The 18,673-nt window shown below is 38.3% G+C and overlaps 2 protein-coding genes and 1 pseudogene across 7 annotated transcripts in view; 1 reads left to right on the forward strand and 2 right to left on the reverse strand.

Annotated features, from left to right (window-relative positions):
- The window catches only part of LOC138762114 (coiled-coil domain-containing protein 148-like), a 146,711-nt gene extending 145,380 nt beyond the window's left edge, over positions 1–1,331 (forward strand). The window contains exon 17 of the mRNA XM_069935474.1: positions 1,315–1,331. The gene's annotated coding sequence lies outside the window, so the exon portion shown is untranslated. The remainder of the gene's footprint in view (positions 1–1,314) is intronic.
- Positions 1–9,678, reverse strand: part of LOC138762475 (uridine phosphorylase 2-like) — a 42,333-nt pseudogene extending 32,655 nt beyond the window's left edge.
- A 6,904-nt stretch (positions 9,679–16,582) lies between these two features.
- The window catches only part of c4h7orf57 (chromosome 4 C7orf57 homolog), an 84,094-nt gene continuing 82,003 nt past the window's right edge, over positions 16,583–18,673 (reverse strand). For all 6 annotated transcript variants that reach the window (XM_069935486.1, XM_069935485.1, XM_069935488.1 and 3 more), the window contains one exon: positions 16,583–17,097. In XM_069935486.1, coding sequence (XP_069791587.1) covers positions 17,037–17,097 — 61 coding nt within the window. In that variant the 3' untranslated portion in view covers positions 16,583–17,036. The remainder of the gene's footprint in view (positions 17,098–18,673) is intronic.

Here is an 18,673-nt window from a genome sequence, read left to right on the forward strand (position 1 = left end):
AATAAAACATTAAGGAAATGCAAGCTTTTTTTTTACTGCCTCTGCAGCCAGCTGTATTCTTGGCTCTCCAAATAACTCCCTACCTTTACATCTTCAAACATTGCTTGAAGGTCATGTGCTTTTGTTCAGGCATCAGGCCAGGTGAGGATTTTCAATTCACACAGTCCCATTTCTGGATTATAAAAAAGCCTCAGCTCATAATTTTTAATTCTATCGATACATATTGGAAAATCAGTGCATTGCATTTTTTAGAATTAACCGTTTCACAGCATTGTTTAGCTCTCCATAATTTGATGATTTTATTTGCCATTTTAGGGCAACTTCAAAAATGAGAAAATATTCTTTCACTTCAGAATGATTTGCAACAATTGATTCCATCCTGAAATAATCTGCAGAACTTTAAAATCAAAATTTACCAAAACAAGGGCTTAAAGTACATTGCTTCTAAATAGAAAAGTATAAATGGTTCAAAATGAAATAATTTGCAATAATCTCCAGTTATCAGATCAGAACATAAAACAGTTATTCAAGTACAATATAAATGTAATGTTTTAAACTTCTGGAGTTTGAATTCTGGATGTTCTTCCTTCCTTTAAGGGTTAAAATTTCCCACTACATCTTCTCAATAATATTATGATAGTAATCCACTCAGTGAACTTTGCTTTGGTAAGTTGGGTTTTTTTTCTACTGGCCACTTGTGTTTTCTTGAATATGTGGACCTGGTAAAGACTGACAGGTCCATGGCAGACAATTCAAAATAAGCATATAATTTCATGTGTAGTTGAGAAAAAAGTATCCAATGTAATTACCATCAGGTTTAATTTTAAAGTTGTACACTATTGGAAACAAGGGCTTCAGCCCTTCGAGTCTGTGCTTGCTGTAGTCAAACAAATAGTCACTTTCCAAGTTGACATTATACATTTTTTTGCTACTGCTAAGGCTATCATAATAAATCTTTTTTGCGCTTCATCCAGTTTGAGGCCTAATTCTTTACTTCTTATATTACTTAGAAGAAAGAGCTCTGGATTTTTTGGTATGTTTTTTTTTGTGATTTTATTTAATACCTGATTTAGATCTTCCCAAAACTTTTCCACTTTCTCACATGCCCAAATTGCATATACTGTTGTTCCCGTTTCCTTCTTACAGCGAAAACATCTGTCTGATACTGTTGGATTCCATTTATTTAACCTTTGGGGCGTGATATATAGCCTGTGTAACCAATTATATTGTATCATGCGTAACCTCGTGTTTATTGTATTTCTCATAGTTCTGGAGCATAGCTTTTCCCATATTTCATTTTTTATCTTTGTTTAGATCTGAGAGTACAGCAATGATACATAGAAATGAATAAATGTATTCCATTGGAAAATAATAACATATAATTTAAAAAATGAAGTCACATTATTTGAACAAATTTGGGAACCGTACATGGAACACAATAGAGAGAGGCTACCGCGGACCTCCACCACCTAAAATGATAGAATGAGAAGAAGACGAAATGAACTGACCCAGTGTGTAAAAGTAGATGACACAATTTTCTTGTTTATTTTCATTGTGTGATGACATTGTTTAATGGGTTTATTGTATTGTATATGTTGAACATTTAGTGGGTTTGAAGGAGGGAGGGAAGGGAGGGGGGAAAGGGGAGAAAATGACACTGTGTATATTCAAGAAGGAAATGTTTGTGTGTATTTTGGTTAATATGGTTCTTAGTGTGAAAAATAAAAAATTTAAAAAAATAGTCACTTACATTAATTTTATCTTAATTTTTAAAAATTCTTACTTTTTTAAACTCTGCTCAAGAGTCTACTACTACCTATCTACCTACACATGGGGGGAAATTTACAATAGCCAATTAACTGACCAAACTACGTCTTTGGATGTGGGGTGAGACTGAAGCTTCAGGAACAAACCTATGTAGTCACAGGGACAATATACAAACCCCTCACAAGTGTTAAAACACAATACTGCAGAAACTCGCAGGTCAAACATCGAACAATACAGCACAGTAAAGGCCTTTCGGCCCTCGATGTTGCACTGACCCGCAAATTCTTTCCAAAAAAAGTACTAAGCTCTCCTTACCCCGTAACGCTCTATTTTTCCTTTCATCCATGTGTCTGTCTAAGAGTCTCTTATATACCCCCAATGTTTCAGCTTCCACCACCATCCACAGCAAGGCATTCCAAGAACCCACAACTCTCTGTGTAAAAATAAAATTACCCTGATGTCTCCGCTAAACTTCCCTCCCTTAACTTTGTACATATGTCCTCTGGTGTTTGCTGATCCCGCCCTGGGAAACAGGTGCTGGCCACCCTATCTATGTCTCTCAAAATATGTCTCCTCTCATCCTTCTATGCATCAAAGAGAAAAGTCCCAGCACTGCTAACCTTGCCTCTTAAGACTGGTTTTCCAATTCAGGCAGCATCCTGGTAAATCTCCTCTGCACCCTCCCCATAGCTTCCATATCCTTCCTATAATGAGCTGCCAGGAACTGAACACAATACTCCAAGTGTGGTCTCACCAGAGATTTGTAGAGTTGTATCATGACCTCTCTACTCCTGAATTCAATACCCATGAATGAATCCCAGCATCCCACAGGTCTTAACTATCCTATCAACCTGTGCAGTGACTTTGAGGGATGTATGGATCTGTACCCCAAGGTCCCTCTGTTCATCCATACTCTTAAGTAACCGACCATTAACCCTGTATTCAACCTTCTGGTTAGTCCTTCCAAAATGCATCACTCCCACTTATCTGGATTGAAAGCCATCTGCCACTTTTCTGCCCAACTCTGCATCCTGTCTATATCCTCATGTAACCTTTGACAACCCTCAGCTCCATCCACAACTCCTCCAACCTTCATGTCATCCACAAACTTACTGACCCATCCTTCTGTCTCTTCATTCAGGTCATTTATAAAAATCCCAAAGAGCAGAGATCCCAGACAGATCCCTGTGGTACTCCACTCATCACCGACCTCCAGGCAGAATACTTTCCTTCCACTACTACTCTCTGCTTTCGTCCTACATCAAGCTCGACACATTACCTTTGCCCACTGTTTCACCTGCTGAGTTTCTCTAGCATTTTGATTTTACTTCAAGCACAGTCTGTAGACTTTTGTGTTTTACTCCTTACAGAACACATGAAGTCAGGATTCATCCTGGGTGTCTGGTGCTGTAAGGCAGTAGTTCTATAAGCTGTGCAACTGTCCCAAACCACCTTTGTACGAGACCATGAAAATAGGATCACTTGACAAGCCGATGGTCTTGTATTTCAGATCCTTGAATGTGCATTGGATAATTTTAGGTGGAGCTAAATGAGAACATGCGCAGGCATTGTGATTGTAGTAGAAACACAGAAATGCTGGAGGATCTCAGCAGGTCCCACAGTGAATAATGGAGGATGTAAAATATGAGTCTGAACCCAAGAAAGTATGTAAAGTTCAAAATTTGTAAGACTTTATCTTTGTGAAATGGGAAATCTAAATGATTTATGGTCCCTTGCGTGTGCTTGGGCCAATTGTGGCATTCTGAACTCTCATTTGGTCTGAAATCATCTATTTATTTGACAACTTATGATAAACAATATGTTTTAATGAGCAAGAGTAGCATAAACCTATAATGAATATAAAAATTATCTCAAAGAAAAGGCTCATTAACTGTTCCAGAATGAGAGTTTTAGTCTGTCAAAGCAGCCAATTTGATTTAGAATTAGCAGTCTCGATATTTGCTCATTTGAATAAAAATTCAAAAACAGTAAAATGATTAGATGCTGGCTAAAGAGATAAATCCCATGCACGCAGTTTACATAAAGAACATAAAGCACAAACCAGAAGCAAGCTTTTAATTTACGAGAGTTAAGCTTTTCATTTCTGATCTTTTTGGAGGATGTTGTGTATTTGGATTTTCAATAGGCCTTTGAGAAAGTGCCACATAATAAGCTGCTATGGAATTACAGGAAAGATATTAGTTTGGGTGGAGCATTGGCTGAGAGGCAGGAAGCAAGGGGTGGGAATAAAGGGATCCTGTTCTGGTTGGTTGCCGGTTACTAGTGGTGTTCCGCAGAGATCCATGTTGGGACCACTTCTTTCTACAATGTATATTGATGATTTAGATTATGGATCAAATGTTTTTGTGGTTCAGTTTGCAGATGACACCAAGATGGATGGTGGAGTAGAAAGTATTTAAGAAACCAAAAGGTTGCAGAAAGACTGGGACAGTTTGGGAGAGGGGGGGTGGGGGGGAAGAAATGGCAGATAAGATACAATGTTGAGAAATGTACAGTTGTACATTTTGGAAGAAAAAATAAACAGGCAGATTATTATTTGGATGGGGAGAAAATTCAAAATTTGGAAGTGCAAAGGGACTTAGGGGTCCTCGTGCAGGATAACCTAAAGGTTAACCACCAGGTTAGATTGGCATTAAAGAAAACGAATGCTATGTTGGCATTCAAAAGAGTGTATAAGAGTAAAGAAGTTTTGATAAGGCTCTATGGGATACTGGTGAGACCTCATTTAGAGTACACTGTGCAGTTTTGGGCCCCTTAGAAGGGATGCAGTGATGTTGGACAGAGAACAGAAAAGATTTACCAGGATGACATATGAGGTCTTGGACTGCATTCATTGGAGTATAGAAGAGGGAATCTCATAGAAACATTTTGAAAGTTGAAAGGATTGGACAGAGTGGATGTGAATAAGATGTTTCCCTTGGTGGGTGAGTCCAGGACAAGAGGGTACAGTTTGAGAATTAGAAGTACCCATTTAAAACAGAGATGAGGAGAAATTTCTTTAGCCAGAGGGTCATGGAATTTGTGAAATTCATTGTCACATACAACTGTGGAGGCCCAATCATTGGGAGAGTTTAAGGGGGAGATTGATAGGTATCTAATTAGTCAGGGTATTAAGGGATATGGGGAAAAGGTCAGAACTTGGAACTAATGTGAAAAGTTTAACTCAGGGTGGAGTTGCGGAGCAGACTCAGTGGGCCGAATGGATTACTTCTGTTCCTTTTTCTTATGATCTTATGAATTAGAAAAAAATGACCAGTGTTGATTCAGAAGATTAAGGCATATGGGATCCATGGAGACTTGGTAGATTGAATTCAAAATTGATTTAGCCATAGAAGACAACAGGATGCTACTCTAACAGGAAGTCAGTAACAAATCATGTTCAGCAAGTTTGCTGGGACCTCTGTTATTTGTAATTTAGATAAATTATTTGATTGAAAATGTCTGATTAGTAAGTTTGCAGATGAATTGTGGCTAGTGAGGAAGGTTGTCAACCAATTCTGCAGTGTGTAGATCAGTTGGAAATATGGGACAGAGAAGTGGCAGATGGAGTTTAATCCAGGCAAATGTGAAGTGTTGCACTTTGGAAGTCAAATGGAAGGGGTAAGTATTCGGTAAATATGAGGACCTTTCAGAGCACTGATTAGAGAGATCTAGTGGTGTAAGTGTATGTTTCTCTGAAGGTGCAAAGCAAATAGATAGGGTGGAGAGAAGGCGTAGAGCACACTTGCCTGTATCGGTCAAGGTTTTGAATATAAAAATTGGAAAGTGTTAGGTAAAAACATCATGAGCTGGGAATGTAGAGGGAGTCTCCCAGTGCTGGGCCGTAACAAGATGCAGTTGTGACCTTGTACTCTCAAGATAGGAGTGGGGATGACAAATTGATGTGCAGGAGGCTAGCAGAGAGGGACAGCAACAGTTTATTCATTGGACAATGTCACGGTATGATAATTTACTAAGTACGTATCCTAAGGTATATAAAAAACACCATTTGCTGATAACGGCAGAATGCGCCTTCTCCAACTAACACTGTTAGTTGCAAGTGTTACAATCCGACAATAAAGAACAAAGAACCTTGATTTCGACTCAGTCGGGTGTCTGACTCACTCATTCATGAACAAAGCAGACCTAACAATTGTCATGTTGCAGCTGTATAAAAGTTTAGTTAGGCCACGTTTGGAGTATTGTGTATGGTTCTGGATGCCCCCATCTTAGAAAGATGTGGAGGATTTGGGAAGAGTGCTGAAGAGGTTCATCAGGATGCCTGGATTAGAATTAAATTAGATAGAGAGGTTGGACAAATTTGAATTGATGGATGTTGATGGGCGACCTGGATAGAGTACGTAAATTTATGAGACATAGATAGGAAAAAATACTCTATCAGACCTATGTGACAATATCAAGAATTGGAGGGCATAGGTTTAAGGTGAGTGGGGAAAGTTAAAGGTAGGTGACTACAGTATGCTGTCAGGCAAAGTGGTGAAAGCCTTTATAACAATGGTTAAAAACCATTTAGACTGTCATATGAACAACAGGGAGTGGAGGGATATAGATTACGTGCAGGCAACTTGAATTAATGTTAATTGGCATCATGGTCAGCACAAGTTTTGTGGACAGAAGGGCTTGTCCCTCTGCTATATTGTACCATCTTCTATGCATATTCTCTCTCTGTATTGCAGTTGGTTTTACATTCGTTATCTGTTTACATTTCTTTTGTTTACAGGTACTCCCCGACATATGACCGTAATTCAGACCGAAGGATCAGTCATATCTTGGAAAGGATGTATGTCAGAATTGTGTACTTACCTTGTTAGTCAGTGTCCTGAGGTCCATAGGCTGGGTGTGGCCATCTTGATTCCTGTGCCCATGCGCAAATGTTAGGTTGGCGCATATGCGGTGGGTTCACATATTGGAGTTCGGCTGGCGCACGCATGAGAGTTAAGTGTCCTTACGATATTGAATTCACAAAGGAATCAGAATGGCTGCACTCAGTCTACGGACCCCTTGCCGAATAACAAGGTAAGTACTTATATTTTAGCTCTTACATGCCCTGTATCCCTGTTAGAGTTTGTCAGATACTACACAAACAGCATAAATTTTATACTTTTTAAACAATTTTTCGGTCATATATGCGGATGGACGTATGTTGTATAGATTGCAAGTCAGGGAGTATCTGCACATGTTTACGCTGTGTACAGATTATATTTTGCACTACCAATTAGAGATAAATGAATCTCAGGGATGTCATGTATGTACTCTGACAATAAATCTGAAATCCTCACATTAAATTAGACCTGCTGTTTTCTAACACTGCAACTTTATTTTCCATGACTTATCATCAATTCTACTTTTATGGTTAGAATTTATGATCTTTTTTCTTACCAGAGTGATCCAACTTCTGTTTGAAGAAATTAATTGCATATCAAGGCATTTAACTGGTTGTCTATTCTGTGGTATGTGCCTTTCAGTCTTGAGGTAAATACAGCATGTCATATACGTGGAAATAATAAAGTCCATAAGCAAATGCTTTCTCATAGTATTCGCTGCTGACATTTTGAGTAGAATAAACTCGTTTCCTAGAGATGATTGGGGGAAAAAAAGCATGTTTAAAAACAGTTGTCTTTTAATATCTATACATTTTTTTGCATTATAATTTTTCCTTTGTCTCCTTAGTTCCAAATTAATGTTCTATGAGTCTCGCTAACTGGACCTGCAAAAGTGGGCATTGTTCAGTTCAGCTTGGGTGGTGAATGAAAGACAATTTAATCAGATGAAATTTGTTGCCCTGATACTCTCCTCACCTGATTTCCCATTGAATGCACTTGCAACACATTCAACTGAAAAGCTTGGGGTATGTTTTTTTCTTGTATTCTGCCTAATGGTGTGTGTGCTAATGGAGTTTTTAAAATTAATTATATGATTAATGCCAGAATTAATCATTTAAAGCAGTGGTTCTCAACCTTTTTCTTTCCACTCACACACCACTTTAAGTAATCCCTATGCCATCAGTGCTCTGAGATTAGTAAGGGATTGCTTAAGGTGGTATGTGAGTGAGAAGGGAAGGTTGAAAATCACTGCTCTAGACCCAATTGTTACAGAAATATTTTGCTTGAGAAAAATTGACATTGGTCCATTTCTTTGGAGTTCTGAAACCGTGCACATCACGAGTCAATTAGGTACGATTAAAACAGTGGTTTTCAAACTTTTTCTTTCCACCCACATACCACCTGAAGCAATCCCTTACTAATCATAGAGTATCTGTGGCATAGGGAATATTTAAAGTGGTATGTGAATGGAAAGAAAAAGGTTGAGAACCACTGATCTAAAGCATCCAGATGCATAAATTATAAATGTTGAGGTCATCTTTACAGAAGAGAGCCTCTGGGTGAAAAAGACTAAGTTAGATCCTAACAGTTGTCACTCCTCTGATTTGGTTTGAAAGGAAACAACATCCTTCTCACATAGTCTTTGGAAAAGTTCAGAATCTCCATGGTCTATAAATTGAGAGGTGCATTTATCAGTGGTCAGCATACATGCTGCAATGCTTTACATTTGGAAAAATTAGAAAGAAATCCATGATTTTATTATTATGCAGAGCTCCCTTTAAAACTCTTGAATGTTTGACATTCTACCTATTGATTCTCAGCCAAAATACCATCCTGGGAACAGTTGCAAGTAATGAAATCGATTCTCGGAGATTGCAAAGGAACTCTGGCTCAATTAACTGGTGAGGAAACAGTTTGAATCAATTTAGTATAGGACAGTAAAAATGAGAAGTTTTATCTGAAAGTAGAATGATATAGATTTAAGTGGAAATCTACCTGAAGTATTGAAGATGAAAAGGAGCAAAATTAATAACATGCTGGCAGGATCTGTAATTAGATTGCCCACCTCTACAATCTAGGAAAAAATGTGTTCCTTCTCTAAAGTTGGCATTCAATGTTTGTGCTGGACTCCTCTACGCAATTTGAAATTGCATACAAGATTTCTGACAACCTACCCTTATTCCAAGCATCTTACTGTGCATAAAATGGCGGATTTATTGATTCCCTAATCGGAGTTGTTTGCAGCAGAGCTTATGTTTGATCTTGCCCTTTGCAGAATTGATATCTAAACTACCCTATTACCTGAGTTGGTTGTAGGCTTGTCATACCAGGTAAATGATTGAAGATCTTACCTCTTCAATGTTTGCAATGTCAGTAACAGGGAGACCATAAGAGCCTGGGCTGTGGTTTTTGACTTCCTGAAATTAGAAAAGTGTGGACCACTGCAGGGCTTATTGTTAGGCTACAAGAAATAGATTTCAAAAAGTAGATCATTCATCCCCTTATGCCAACCAATTAATAAGCTCATAGCCTATGTCCTTTGATTGTCTTAATATATAAAAATTTGTCTATCTCAGGATTCTCTGTTCTAAGTGACTTTTGGTCTGAAAGTTCAGAAGTTTTATTATCGTCTAGGTGAAGGAATTTCTTCTCAACTTTATTTTGAGACTGTTAACCTTTGCTCGAGTCATCCAAATCAAAGGAGCATCTTGGGAGAAAATCCTGTTCCTCCATTATTACATTCATTAATTATGATCAAGCACTTGGGATCATTACATTTATGGCATCATATTCAGGCCTTTGGATTGTGACTGTGGATATTGACTATCAAAGCACTCTCCTCCAACTGGATTCATACAGTATGTCTGGACAGTGTTCTGGATTTGGGTGGAAATGGGCCATCTTTCATTCTTTCTTCTTTGAAATTGTGAAGTCAGCTCCCTCCCATGTAAGAATGAGTTCCACAATATCTCCCCCAGTGTAGATTCACTGTAGCATTATTGCTGATAATAAACAGCGTAGCCAGTGTGAGCCGAATAGATCATCTTGTAAATGCAACACAAAGATAGTCTGTGGCCTGCAACAAAGGCAAAAACCTGGATTAATCACACATCATGATTCCTCCACTTATTTTTTAAATGTCCATTTTAACCTTGGTATTTCAAACTTGAAATGCTGCCTTAGATACTGTGCTCAAACTACTGTTTGGATCTTAAATTCACTTGATCTCAGTTGAAAAATAAATCATATTAGGTATGTTCAATGTGTACTTGAAAACTTCCTGCCAATGTGGCAAATGAAAATTGAATGCACTTTCTTTTGACAGAGCTGCTACCTGCTGGTATAAAATGAAATCTTTGTATGTGTAATATGACTCCTGGGGTGAAGCAACTTGGTAAAAGGGTTTTACTGTTGCACCTGCAACATTCCTTTCTGTTTACAGCATTTTGTAGCTTTAAAAGCTTTGTAAAGCCTGATGCCAAATTTTATTTGATATCTTCCTGTCGTGGGATATTAAAGGCACGATATACAGTGCCCTCCATAAGGTTTGAGACAAAGAGTCTTTTTCCTTTATTTGCTCTTGTGCTCCATAGTTTTAAATTTGGAATGATTACAATGTATATTCCAGATTTTATTCAAGGTTATTTGTTCACATTTTGATTTGACCATGTAAACAAATAACTTCATTTCAGGGCACCATAATATTTGAAACAGCAACGCATATTAGTCATGTTTTGTACTTTGTTGCATATCCCTTGCATGCAATGACTTGCTTGAAGTCTGATTCATAGACATTACCAGGTTCTGAGCATCTTTTCTACCAGCCATCTTCAGCTCCTGCTTGTTTTGGGTGAGCTCGTCGAAAGAACCAAAGACTCGTTGATCCAAACCAAGGCTTTTATTAGCAAAAGACAGGTGGCCGACCATTTCGGAATGATCCGACCTGGCTAGGGACACAACCCTTTAAGGCCCAGACAGTAGGCGTGGCTAAGCTCTCAGCCAATCGCTGTAAGCACAGTCATTACACTCTAGATACTGTAACTATATACATTGGTGATAGGTCTGTACTATCGCAGGGATTGTCCCTTTAAGTTTTCTAGTCAGGAGAGGGAAGCTCAATTGGATTTAGCTCAGGTGACTAACTTGACCATTCAACAATTTTCCAGTTTTTAGTGTTGACAAACTTCTTTGTGCCTTCAGCAGTATGTTTGGGATCATTGTTTTGCTGTGGATGAAGTGGATGAATGAGTTTGGAGGCATTTGCTCCAACTTGAGTAAACACCTCAGAATTTTGCTACTGACATCAGCAGTTACATCATCAATGAAGATAAGTACACCAGTACCTATGGTAGCCGTACATGCCCAAGCCACAACACCTCACCACCATGTTTCACAGATGTGGAGTTATGCTTTGGATCTTGGTCAGTTCTTTTACTTCTCCACACTTTGCTCTTGCCATCACTCTGATACAGGTTAATCTTGGTCTCATCTGTCCACAAGACCCTTTCCCAGAATTCTGCAGCTCTTTTAAATACTTCTTGTCAAAATGCAATCTGGCCATCTTATTTCTGTGGCTAAGCAATGGTTTGCATCTTGCAGCGTAGCCTCTGTATTTCTGTTTATGAAGTCTTCTGCAGATGATGGACATTGACACATCCATACCTGCCTCCTGAAGGGGATTTCCCTGATCTGTTGGACAGGAGTTTGAGGATTTTTCTTCATTATGATGAGAGTTCAATCTTCAGCAGTGGAGATCTTCCTTGACCTACCTGTCCCTTTGCAATTACTGAGCTCAGCAGTACAGGTTTTTCTTCTTAATGGTGTTCCAAACTGTTGAATTTGGTAATCCTAAACTGTCTCTTAATGTTTTATTCTTGATTCTCAGCCTCATAACGGCTTCTTTGACTTTCATTGGCATTACTCCATTCCTCATGTTGAAAAATTGCAATTACAGACTCCAAAGATGATCAAAAGCTTAGAAGCAAGTCTTGCTCTTTTACTGCACAAATGAAATAATTAAACATACCTAAGTAAATACCTAAATGTCCAAAACGTTATGACACCCTGAAATGGGGAGGATTATGTATAACAAGTGCTGTAATTTCTACATGGTCAAACCAAACTGTATGCAAATAACCTTGAATAAAATCTGGAATGTACATTTTAAATCACATGTGAATTGTTTGATTACAAATTTAAAACTGTGGAGTACAGGGGCAAATAAAGGAAAATAAGTATTTTTGTCCCAAACATTCTAGACAGCACTGTAAATCAATGCTGCTGTACATTTCAGTCTGAAGGAGTTGTGGTGCAATATATAAAACTGCTAGATAATTTTTTTTTAAAAAGTAGGAGAAAATCTATTTCTGAACAAATTGTTCTATCCCTAAAAAATTAAGGACATGATTATTGTGGGCTGATCCAATTAATTGGAATCCTTCTGTATTTTTGAAATATTTAAGTGTTGCACACTGATATTCACTGCCAGGTGTATTTGGCTACTGTCTATAAGTTGAATAATTTAATAAACTCAGCAAAGCGATTGCTGAGAAATAATAATCCTCTCATGACTGTCATTAACCTTTTGCAAAATAGTTGGAAGGTTAAAAAAAAATCTGATGGGAATTATGATTCTCATAGTTACTGATATATGTAAAACAACATTTATTTTCTTTTGAAGGCAATTTGATTATAATTAAAAATAATCATTTAGTTGAAACACTCTCATTGATTACATAGAGTCTTGTTTTACTTGAAAAGTTGAGGAATCCATGCAGAGTAGCAGAGCCTACCTCACTGACAAAAGGCAAAGGAGGAAAAACCCAACACCCAACCCCAACCCACCAATTTTCCCCTGCAACCGCTGCAATCGTGTCTGCCTGTCCCGCATCGGACTTGTCAGCCACAAACGAGCCTGCAGCTGATGTGGACTTTTTACCCCCTCCATAAATCTTCGTCCGCGAAGCCAAGCCAAAGAGAAGAAGAGCAGTGAGTAATCGAATTAAAACTGAAATAGAGCAATTTTCGAAGCATCACTAAGGATACGTGGAGAATGATGTTGAACCAAACTTAAAAGAATAAATTATTCACCATTCATTGATGCAAATTCATTCTTTGCCTTAATATTGTTGTCAAATTAGCAAAGGATGTACTTTTAAAGAAACTTTGGCAAATACATTATGGTAACAAGAAACATGAGGCACATGTGGCAGTGTATTTAAACCATAACTGACATATAAGTCAATCTTGTAGGTTAAGTGATAATGATACCTTCCTTTCTGACAGGTTGAATACCTTCAACATACAGGATGATGAGGAAAACTAGGTCTCCCCCTGAAGAACAGGCACCTGTTGTGTTCAAGAATAGTTTTGGCAGGTTCAAAGAAAATCAAGGCTGGACACGTTATGAACAAATAATGGTCTTTATTTACACACAGAGGAATTCACAAAAAGGGCACACACTCAGACTTACACCCACCACCACAAGCACGGTATACCAAAAAACAAGGGTTTAACTTGTTCAGCAGCCACCACCCACAGGCACAGTAAACTGAGAAATGAAGGAAACATAAGGTTGTGATAGTAGGAGATTTTAACTTTACACATATTTGACTGGGACTCCCATATTGTAAAAGGGCTACTTGGCTTGGAGTTTATCAAATGTGTTCAGGAATGTTTTCTAAATCAATATATGGAGGTACAAACAAGAGAGGATGTAATACTTGATCTCCTATTAGGGAACCAGACAGGTCAGCTGACAGTAGTATGTGTAGGAAAACATTTTGGGTCCAGTGACCATAATATCATTAGTTTCAAGTTAATTGTGGATAAGGAGAGGTTTGGAAAAATGGCAATTTTGTGGAAATGAGAAAGGATCTAGGAAGTGTGGATAGGGATAAATTGTTTTCTGGCAAGGATGTGTTCAGTAAGTGGAAGGCCTTCAAAGGCAACATTCTGAGAGTTCAGAGTTTGCATGTCCTTGTCAGGATTAAAGCAAAGTTAATAGGTGCAGGGAACCCTGGTTTTAAAGGGGTATTGGCGATCTAGTTAAGAAGAAGAGAGAGGTGTGTAGGAGCAAATGCCATGCTAGAATAGTCTAGAAAATGTAAGAAAATACTTAAGAAGGAAATCAGGAAGGCAAAAAGAAAACATGAGGATGCTTTGGCAGATAATGTGAAGGTAAACCCAAAGGCTTTCTACAAGTACATTAAGAGAAAAAGGATAGTAAGGGACCAAGTTGGTCCTCTCTAAAAGATCAAAGTGGTCATCTATGTGTGGAGCCTCACAAGTTGGGGAGAGATCTTAAAGAGTGTCCTCAGAAACTAGCATAGTGGACAAGGAAGGAATGGAAACAAGCAGTAGTGTCATAGAATATATAGAGATGAAAAAAGAGAAAGTGCTTGCTCCCTTACAGTGAGTAAAAGTGGATAAATCCCCAGGGACTGACATGATATTCTCTCAGACCTTGAGGGGGACTAGTGTAGAAATTGCAGGGTGAGGTGCTGGAGGAAATGGAGGGTAGGCCATGTCATTCAGTGGTTTAAAAAGGCTTAAAAATAAATCAGGAAACTACAGATCAGTGTGCCTGACATCAGTTAAAGGTAAATTATTGGAGGGTGTTCTGAGAGATTGGATATACAAGTATTTGGACAGCCAAGGGTTGATTAAGAATAGTCAGAATGGCTTTGTGTGTGGTAAGACATTTTTAACAAATCTTTTGATGAGGTTACCATGAAAGTATATGAAGGAAAGGCTGTGAATGTTGTTTACGTGGACTTTAGTAAGGTCTTTGACAAGGTCCTACATGGGTTAGTTCAGAAGGTTCAGACACTAGTATCCATGGATTCAAAATTGGCTGAATGGGAGAAGACAGAGAGTGGTAGTGGATGATTGCTTCTTAGACTGGAGGCCTGTTATTAGTGGTGTCCCTCTGGGATTGGTGCAGGGACCATTGTTGTTTGTTCTCTATATCAATGATCTGGATGATAATGTAGTAAATTGGATCAGCAAGTTTGCTGATGACCTAAGATTGGAAATGTTATGGATGGTGAAGAAAGCTTTCAAAGCTTGCAGAGGGATTGGGACCAACTGGAAAAATGGGCCAGAAAATGACAGATAGAATTTAATGCAGACAAGTGTGAGGTGTGAGCATTTTGGAAAGACAAACCAAGGTAGGACATAATGGTGGGGCACTGAGGAGTGCAGAGGAACAAATAGATCTGGGAATACAGATATATTCCCTGAAAGTGGCGTCACAGGTAGTCAGAGTAGTAAAGAAAGCTTTTGGCATCTTGGTCTTCATTAATCAAAATATTGAGTATAGGAGTTGGGATGTTATGGTGAAGTTGTACAAGACATTGGTGAGGCCAAATTTGGAGTATTGTGTGCAGTCTGGTCACCAAACTACAGAAAGGATATCAGTAAGATTGAAAGAGTGCAGAAAATATTTACTAGGATGTTGCCAGGTCTTCAGGAGTTGAGTTACAGGGAAAGATTAAACAGGTTTGGAGTTTACTCCTTAGAGCATGGAAGAATGAGGGGAGATTTAATAGAGGTTTACAAAATTATGAGCAGTATAGACAGAGTAAATGCGAGTAAACTCTTTTCACTTAGATTAGGAGAGATAAATATGAGAGGACATGGCTTTAGGGTGAAAGGGGAAAGGTTTAGGGGAACATTTCACTCAGAGAGTGGTAAATGCAGGCTCATTCTTACGTTTTAAGAATAAATTGGATAGATATATGGATGGGAGAGGTCTGGAGGGTTATGGACTGGTAGCACATCAATGGGACTAGCAAAATAATGTTTTGGCACAGACTAGAAGGGCTGTTTTTTTGTGCTGTCGTGTTGTATGGTTCTAACCTGTTCCGCAGCCACCACCCACAGGCATGGAATACCAAGAAACTAAACGAGTACATACTCATGAACCTGATTTCCAGTGTCACCGCTGCTCAGGATCCAGGATGGGCCCATTGCAGTCAGCCCTCTGGAGCTGCCCATGGTTCACAGTCTGGAGATTCAGGAATAGTCATAACTAATGAACACATAGAGAGCAATAATGCACAAATAACTACACACAGATGCAAATAAATCATGCTAAACAATCTCAATTCCTGATTGGGAACATGAAAGCTAAACACACAGTATCCACCTACTCTCTCTATCTCTAGCAGACACAGCACATTAACAAACAGTAAATTAATGACAAATAACAAGTATATCAAATTAACCTAGTTTCCAGCATTGCCTATGGCTCAGGATTCAGAACAGGCCCATTGTACTTGGCTCTCTAGAGCTGCTCATGTCCGGAGTTCAATGATGGTCTCCATGCAGCAGCAAGAGAGTGAGAGTGTGAGTGTGAGAAAGAAAGAGAGAACCTGCATGTGCTCGGCTTTTATCAATGCAGGATCCATCCACTTGACTTGTGAGGACTGCTCACCCATCACCCTCACCTGTGGGCAGTTCTAGAACCATTGATTGGCACCTGGAGGACCAATCACACATCAGCTGATAGGGACAATCATGCATCAGTCTCAGAGGTGGGCAGGTCTAATCTTTGACTGCCAGATGAGGTGACGTCTGACTATGCTCCAGCCAGAAAGGTCACATGACTCTCCACAATCAACATTCCCTCCAGATTCCTGACAGAAAGGCCACATGGCTCTCGACAATTCACACTCCCACCAGGTTCCAGATGGAGAGGCCACATGACCCTTCTCAATCCATACTATAGCACCCTGAATAGCTGCAGTTGAACCCACAAAAAGTAGCAGGTCCAGATAACATACCTTGAAATTCAATATCCCCAACCCAGAAAACTAAATGAGACAGTAACGGAAGGTCAGTAGGAAATCTTACTTGAAACTAGTCTCCCTAAAATCAAAAAATTGAGGCCATTTAAACTCCTTAAGACACTTGAATGGTTGTATTTTCCCTTAAATATTACAGGAGTATCAGCATTCAAAATGATATTCAATTAAATTTAAATCATGTTTATTAAGGACATTCTAAATACAATTTCTTCCATATGTTCATGCTCATGTCAATATTCTTGTATTTTAGAGAACCCTGATGACAAATTATAGAACACATACATTCCTTAATGTCTGTTAAAGCAGGAGGAAATCCATGTTTTTATTACTGAATTCAACTTAAATTGTTCGAACAATTTTCACAAAATAATCATACTTTAATCAAACATTTAACAATGCAATAAAAATTTTGTATTTAATGAATATATTCAGTTCAAATATATAGCTGATATTACATCAATAGATAGAACTTGAATTAATTATTCATATTTATATATTATTCACTTATTTGAAATATCAATCAGATGGCAACCCTAAAAAAATCTGTATTTCAAAAATATGAAGCACTTTTGCATTAATTTACTCATTATCTACCATCAGAGTCCTTCACTTTTCAGGCAAGAGCAATTTCAGATTGCACACGCTTCTCCACGCTCCTTGGAATATCTTTAAGCCTAGCATGCAAGAATAAAATGTTATAAAACTGAGCATCAAGAATAATTGCTTACCTTAAATAATGTTTTAGCAAACCGAGCTTCATATTTAGTTCACATACCCTTTTTGAGCCTGGATGTAATTCTGCTTCTTCTTCTTTCCCTGCCTTCCCCAAAATAACAGGATGAATAGTTGGCTAATTTATGTTTTTTTGTTGACCACATATAACAGCACATTCTTGAAGGTGTGACAGACACCTTGTGAACATATTTATATAAATTTAAGATGGTACAACATTACTCTTTAGCTGTTCAATTGTCTATGGCATTTATGTGGCAGAACTGCAGAGGTTTGATTTCATCAATGTGTTATGGGAGCACCTAACTCCTCTTCCTGCTTTTTGTCCCCTTTGTTGTCTGGGCTGTTTTGTTAGATTGCCATCAATTTTTAGGAAAGCATGATGCTGCTCTTGATGTGTACTTCGCACTAACCCATGGTTTGTCTGCTTCCTGACTTGATGGTATTGTCAGGCTCAGGAAAATGCTGAATAAAGAGGTTACAGATTGAAGTGAAATCCAGATAATTCTGCAGTTTTCAGTGCTGAATTCTAAATTGCCAGACCTTTCCTGAATTCACATTTAAAAAGGTGGGGTGGATCAAGATTTTTATTGAAATCCTTTTGAGTCGATGGCTAACCAGACTCAACCATAAATAATAATTAGATAGGAAATTACCTGAGAATATTTGGCAGATTGCATTGCACACATTAAACAAACATGCAACATTAATGTAACACAACATGATGGCAGTGGCATTTGTATTTAGACAATTTTATTTTTAAGGAGTAAGTAGTGGCCATTTGTATCACTGCTCTTATAGAAAGATAAATGTGCCACAGAAACAGATACCCTGCTGAAGACAAGATCAAATGGGTTATTCCTTGTGTTGGCTTACTTATCTTGAAAAACTTTGCCTGGCAGTAGGTCCTAAAGGAGTCAACCATCTTAAGTTTGTGATGGTCCCATCAAGCTGCTTTTAGTGCTGGATTTTGAGTGCCCAGCTCACAGCAAATTCTGTGCAAGTTTCATAAAGGAAATTTGCACAAAACCAACTTGAGCGGGTGCATCAACAAAACATAAACAAAGCAGGAATTTGCCAAATTGTGCCCATTCTGTCTCTTTTCTCCCAGTATCTGGATACAATTCTTAAATATTGGTTGTTCAGAGATAAACTTCTCACATTTATTCTGTTTAAATGCCAGAAAGTTTGGGAAGTATGCTATTTTGAAGAAATCCTGAACATTCCTAAAAGGATTTGGACCTGAATCTCTTTGCTTGTCCTACATGGGCTCCCATGATGGGGAATGGACTTGCTGATATTTGCTAGCAGTAATGCTGTGGAAAATTCTCACATATCCAGTTCCTGGTGGAGGATCCGAAATGTCATTGATTTTATTGATGTAGGATTATAGTGGCACCTGGATGATAGAATTGAGCCAATTTACAAGGCACAATTACCTCAGAAAAAGGATGACAAAGAGAAATTGAAATTAATTTGATGAAAGAGACCAACACAGAAGTCTTGTAATTACAACTG

This window comes from Narcine bancroftii, chromosome 4 (genome assembly GCF_036971445.1).
Source record: "Narcine bancroftii isolate sNarBan1 chromosome 4, sNarBan1.hap1, whole genome shotgun sequence".
Classification (NCBI taxonomy): Eukaryota; Metazoa; Chordata; class Chondrichthyes; order Torpediniformes; family Narcinidae; genus Narcine; species Narcine bancroftii.